The sequence below is a fragment of the Sapajus apella genome, unplaced genomic scaffold (genome assembly GCF_009761245.1).
Source record: "Sapajus apella isolate SASKATOON/1434 unplaced genomic scaffold, GSC_monkey_1.0 scaffold220, whole genome shotgun sequence".
In the NCBI taxonomy this organism is placed as follows: Eukaryota; Metazoa; Chordata; class Mammalia; order Primates; family Cebidae; genus Sapajus; species Sapajus apella.
In genome coordinates this window covers 230,598-236,599 of record NW_022437160.1, presented here as the reverse complement: position 1 = coordinate 236,599, position 6,002 = coordinate 230,598, and the positions used below count along the sequence as shown (strand labels likewise).

The 6,002-nt window shown below is 54.3% G+C and overlaps 1 protein-coding gene across 2 annotated transcripts in view; it reads right to left on the bottom strand.

Moving 5' to 3' along the window:
- The window catches only part of HSD17B14 (hydroxysteroid 17-beta dehydrogenase 14), a 25,542-nt gene extending 19,850 nt beyond the window's left edge, over nt 1-5,692 (bottom strand). For both annotated transcript variants that reach the window (XM_032270960.1, XM_032270961.1), the window contains exons 1-5: nt 5,322-5,692; nt 4,793-4,831; nt 4,425-4,507; nt 2,754-2,820; nt 1,920-2,014 (exon numbers count right to left, since the gene is read on the bottom strand). In XM_032270960.1, coding sequence (XP_032126851.1) covers nt 1,920-2,014; nt 2,754-2,820; nt 4,425-4,507; nt 4,793-4,831; nt 5,322-5,409 — 372 coding nt within the window. In that variant the 5' untranslated portion in view covers nt 5,410-5,692. The remainder of the gene's footprint in view (nt 1-1,919; nt 2,015-2,753; nt 2,821-4,424; nt 4,508-4,792; nt 4,832-5,321) is intronic.
- Between the last annotated feature and the right edge of the window lie 310 nt (nt 5,693-6,002).

Below are 6,002 nucleotides of genomic sequence, written 5' to 3'. Positions count from 1 at the left end.
TTAGCTGGGCATGGTGGCGCGTGCCTGTAATCCCAGCTACTCAGGAGGCTGAGGCAGGAGAATTGCCTGAACCCAGGAGGCGGAGGTTGCGGTGAGCTGAGATCGCGCCATTGCACTCCAGCCTGGGTAACAAGAGCGAAACTCCGTCTCAAAAAAATAAATAAATAAATAAATAAATAAATAAATAAATAAAAATTAAAAATAAATAAATAACAAATAAATAAAATAAAACAAAATAAAAATGTTTATTTTCTTTCTCATTCCCCTCTCCAGCTCTCCCCCACTTTTTAAGACAAGGTCTCACTCTGTCAACCAGGCTGGAGTGCAGTGGTGCAATCACAGCTCACTGCAACCTCTGCCTCCTGTGTTGAAGCGATCCTCTCACCTCGGCCTCCCGAGTACCTGAGACCACAGACACACACTGCCATGCTCAGCTAATTTCTGTGTTTTTTATAGAGACAAGGATCTCACTATGTGGCCCAAGCTGGTCTCAAATTCCTAGGCTTAAGGGATCCTCTTGCCTTGGCCTCCCAAAGTGCTGGGATTACGGCCATGAGCTACTGCGTCTGGCCTATTTATTTACTTACTTATTTTTGAGACAGGGTCTAGTGGTGTTGCCCAGGCTGGAGTGCAGTGGTGTGAACACAGCTCACTGCAGCCTTGACTTCCTGGGCTCAAACGATCCTCCCACTTCAGCCTCCTGAGTAGCTTCAACTACAAGAGCACCACCATGACCGACTAATTTTTTTTTTTCTTTTTTGAGACAGAGTCTCACTCTGTCATCCGGGCTGGAGTGCAGTGGTGTGATCTCGGCTCACTGCCACCTCCGCCTCCTGGGTTCAAGTGATTCTCCTGCCTCAGCCTCCCGAGTAGCTGAGATTACAGGCGTGCACCACCATGCCCGGCTAACTTCTTGTGTTTTTAGTAGAGACGGGGTTTCACCATGTTGGCCAGGCTGGTCTCGAACTCCCGATCTCATGATTCACCCACCTCAGCCTCCCAAAGTGTTGGGATTACAGGCATGGGCCACCACACTGGGCAATGCCCGACTAATTTTTTAAACTTTTTATAGAGACGGGGTTTCACTATGTTGCCCCAGCTGGTCTTGAATTCCTGACCTTAAGTGAACCTCCCTCAACGACCTCGGAAAGCACTGAGATTACAGGTGTTAGCTACTGTGCCTGTCCCTCCCACCACCAGCACACCAGTTTGAAAGGTTCTATAATCCAGCTACTCAGGAGGCTGGGGCAGGAGAATCACTTGAACCCAGGAGGCAGAGGTTGCAGTGAGCCGAGATTGAGCCACTGCACTCCAGCCTGGGGAAAAGGGTGAAACTTTGTCTAAAAAAAAAAAAAAAAAAAAAATTAGTCGGGCATGGTGGTGCTCTTGTAGTTCCAGCTACTCAGAAGGCTGAGGTGGGAGGATCGCTTGAGCCCAGGAAGTCAAGGCTGCCGTGAGCTATGTTCACATCTAGCTTTTGCTGGATGTAGAGACTTGCAGTCATTTATTTTCCTTTTGGATAAAAAGATTAAACTAAAGAACAGAAAATAGATGGCCTGGCCTGGCGGCTCAAGCCTGTAATCCCAGCACTTTGGAAGGCCAAGGCAAGCAGATCACTTGAGGTCAGGGGCATTGCTACAAACAATTACAAAATTTAGCTAGGTTTTGTGGCCCGCACCTGTAGCCTCAGCTACTCAGGAGGTTGAGGCATGAGAATCACTTGAACCCGGGAGGTGGAGGTTGCAGCGAGCTGAGACAGCAACACTGCACCCCAGCCTGGGCCACAGAGTGAGACCCTGTCTCCAACAAACAAACAAACAAACAAAAAGAATAAACGTTCTTGCTCTTAGACAAAACATATCGCACAATCCACCATCAGGAGGCTGCTGGGGCCTGGTGGCAGGGTCGCCAGCCCTCACCTTGGTCAAGGTGTACGTCCCCAGCAGGTTCAGCTCCAGCAGCTGGCGGAATTCCTGGGTGGAGGTCTCCTCGGGCCACTGTTCAGGGGGTGGGTCTAAAGTGGGGGGGTGAGAGAAAGGAAAAGTGAGGGGGGTCAGGCGTGGTGAATCACACCTGTAATCCCAGCACTTTGGGAGTCTGAGACAGGCAGATCATCTGAGGTCAAGAGTTCGAGACCAGCCTAACCAACATAGAGAGACTCCATCTCTACTAAAAATACAAAATTAGCCAGGCATGGTGGCTCACGCCTGTAATCCCAGCTACTCCGGAGGCCGAAGTAGGAGAATCACTTGAACACGGGAGGCAGAGGTTGCGGTGAGCCGAGATTGCATCATTGTAATCCAGCCTGGGCAACAAGAGTGAAACTCTCGCCGGGCGCGGTGGCTCACGCCTGTAATCCCAGCACTTTGAGAGGCCGAGGCAGGCGGATCACGAGGTCAAGAGATCGAGATCATCCTGGCCAACACGGTGAAACCCCACCTCTACTAAAAAGACAAAAAATAGCCGGGCATGGTGGCACGTGCCTGTGGTCCCACCTACTCGGGAGGCTGAGGCGGAAGAATCGCTTGAACCCAGGAGACAGAGGTTGCGGTGAGCCGAGATTGTGCTACTGCACTCCAGCCTGGTGACAGAACAAGACTCTGTCTCCAAAAAAAAAAAAACAAAGAAAGAAAGAGGGAAAGAAGTAAAGAGGGATGAGGCAGGAATCAGGGGCAGGAGAGGGTAAGCTGAGGTACAAGAAACAGAGTTGGGGGCCAGGCAGTGGGGAATGTCCCTGGGGTCTCACAACTCACGGTGGCCAGCGTTGTTCACAACACAATCCAGGCGGCCAAATCGGCGGATGGTCTCAGAAACCAGGTTCTGAGGAGGAAGGAAATGTTGTTTGATTTTTTAATTTTCTTGTTTTCTGTTTTTTGCTTTTTTTTCCCTCATTGCTCAGGCTGAAGTGCAGTGGCACGATCTTGGCTCACTGCAACCTCTGCCTCCCAGGTTCAAGTGATTCTCCTGCATCAGCCTCCCGAGTAGCTGGGGTTACACGCACCCACCACCACAGCCGGCTAATTGTTATATTTTTTATTAGAGTCGGGGTTTCACCATGTTGGCCAGGCTGGTCTCGAACTCCTGACCTCAGGTGATCTGCCCACCTCAGCCTCCCAAAGTGCTGGGATTACAGGCACCATGCCTTACCCAGGAAATGTCCTTTGAATGAGCAGTAGATGAGGTGTCCAGCCATAAGGCAGACAGGGCTGCCAAACGCAAGGCAGGAGGGGAAAGCTGGACTCCCAGGTCAGGGGACAAGAGCTAGAGGAAGAAGGACGCCGACATCAGCAGACACGGCAGGCAAGCGGCAGACAGGAAGGAGACAGGGGGCTGGTCAGAGCCACAGTGCAGTCATCATTCCCAGGTCAGGGGTGGGGGTTGACAAGGGTTCAGATAGAGTGTAGGAGACAGTTACCCAAGTGGGGCAGATAACAGAGAGATACTGATTGAAAGGAAGAAGTAGGGGCCATGCGTGGTGGCCCACACCTGTAATTCCAACATTTTGGGATGCCGAGGCGGGCGGATCACAAGGTTGGAGTTCAAGACCAACCTGGCCAACCTGGCGAAACCCCGTTGCTACTAAAACTACAAAAATTAGGTAGCTGTGGTGGCTGGCGTCTGTCATCCCAGCTACTTGGGAGGCTGAGACAGCAGAATCACTTGAACCCAGGAGGTGGAAGTTGCAGTGAACCCAGATGGCACCACTACACTCCAGCCTGGACAACAAACAGCAAAACTCCCTCTCAAAAAAAAAAAAAAAAAATGAAAAGGAGAAAATAGGAACCCAGAAACAGAAACAAGGGAGAAAAATTGGTTACAGGCCAGGTGCGGTGGCTCACACCTGGAATTCCAACCCAGGAGGAGCTGGGAGCCTGGAATCCTGGGTCTGAGGGAGGAGGAGTTGAAGGCCCTTTGGGAGGCAGAGGTGAGCAGATCACCTGAAGTCAGGAGTTTGAGTCTAGCCTAGCCAATATGGTGAAACCATGTCTCTACTAAATACATAAAAATTAGCTTGGCATGGTGGCAAGCGCCTGCAATCCCAGCTACTCGGGAGGCTGAGGCAGGAGAATCACTTGAACCCAGGAGATGGAAGTTGCAGTGAATCAAGATCGCACCATTGCACTCCAGCCTGGGCGACATCTCCAAAAAAACAAAAGAGAAAGAAAAATCAGTTCCAGCTGACCCACTTTGAGGGACTTTGATTCATTTCCATTCACGTGTCAGGTGTGCTAAGAGCCTTGGAGAGGTGGGAGCCAATCACGGAAGACTTGTGTGGGAGTGACACTGGGTGGAAACCTCTGATGGGGCCAGTGGAGCCAGCAGAGGAAGGAAAAGTAGAGGGAACGGCATATGCAGATGCCTGGCGGAGAACAAAGAACTGGCAATTAGCGGAGACGCGGAGTAGGAACAGGAACTTTGCTCACCCTCACATCATCTTCCTGAGTCACGTCACAGAGGATAAAGACAGCTCTAGGGAGCTCCCGCTCCAGCGCCCGTCCCCCAGACTCTGCAGTGAGAGAAGAGCGGGGAGCCTGGACCGCTGGGTCTGAGGGAGGAGGGGCTGGGGCCTGGACCCCTGAATCTGAGGGAGGGACTGGGGCCTGGACCCCTGGGTCTGAGGGAGGAGGGGCTGGGGCCTGGACCCCTGGGTCTGAGGGAGGAGGGGCTGGGGGCCTGGACCCTTGAATCTGAGGGAGGGACTGGGGCCTGGACCCCTGGGTCTGAGGGAGGAGGGCCAGGGTAAGGGCTGAGGGAGGAGGGCCGGGGTGAGGGCTGAGGGACCGTCACTCACCATCCTTGTCGCACATAACCACTTGGGCCCCGCTGTCCACTGAGAATGGGAAGAGAATAGGTGACCCTCCGAGCCTTGGGTCAAGCCTCTGCCGCCCTCTGGTGGCCACCTAGAGTGGGGTAGCTCTCCCTCTCCCCTCTCCTCGTGACCCCAGTCTCATGATCACCCGCAGGACAGAGAGTAGAGGCCTTGATGCATACTCTCCCTGCCTGCCCAGGTTTCTGCTGAGGCTCCTGAGCCCCCGTTCGTGGGTTCCAGAGCCAGCCCCACGACTGCCAGAGCCATTCCCCAGCCACTGGTATTGCAGCTTCACTAACAGACCCAGAGAAAGGGGGCCACTGCCCTCCGAGACCCCGCCAGACTCAGCCCCAGCCTACCGCGGCATGCGCTTACTTTAGCCTGCAAATGGGCTTTTGTCAGGTCAGAATCCCGGCTGCAGTACTGGGGTCCCTATTTTCTGCCCCCATCGCCCCGCCCCCATCCTTCTTCTCTCACACGCCCCAGCTCCCAGAGGCCAGACCCCGCTCACCGAAGGCGCGGACGATCCCGGCTCCGATGCCGCGCGCGCCCCCGGTCACAACCACCACCTTCCCGGCATAGCGCGTTCCCGTGGCCATCCCGTCTCCGTCGGTCTCTGTCTGTCTCTCTACTCTGAGCCTCTGTCCACCTCCAAAGCCGCGTGAGAGCCTCTCATCAAACCATCAATAGGGGCTGGATCCTGGAAGTCCGGCCCCGGGAGGCGTTGCCAGGAAGGCTGGAGACCTGGGTTTGGCCCCAGTCCCTCCTCCCTCAGACACTCGCCTCCTCCCTCAGACTCAGGAATCCAGGCGCTCCAGGACCTCCTCCCTCAGACACTCCCCTCCTCCCGGAGACCCAGGAATCCGGGAGCCCCAGTCCCTCCTCCCTCAGACACTCCCCTCCTCCCTCAGACTCAGGAATCCAGGAGCTCCAGGCCCTCCTCCCTCAGACACTCACCTCCTCCCTAAGACCTCAGTCCCTCCTCCCTCAGATTCAGGGGTCCAGGCCCCCAGCCCCTCCTCCCTCAGACTGAGGGATGAGCTTCTCCATCCCTTCCTCTCAGAGACCTAAAAGTCCAAGACCCTATAAGTCCAAGGTCCCTGTCCCCTCCTCTCTCAGGACCCAGGAGTCCACGACTCCGGCTCTGCCCATCAGAGACTCCAGCGCCACAACCCCGAACAGACAGAAACAA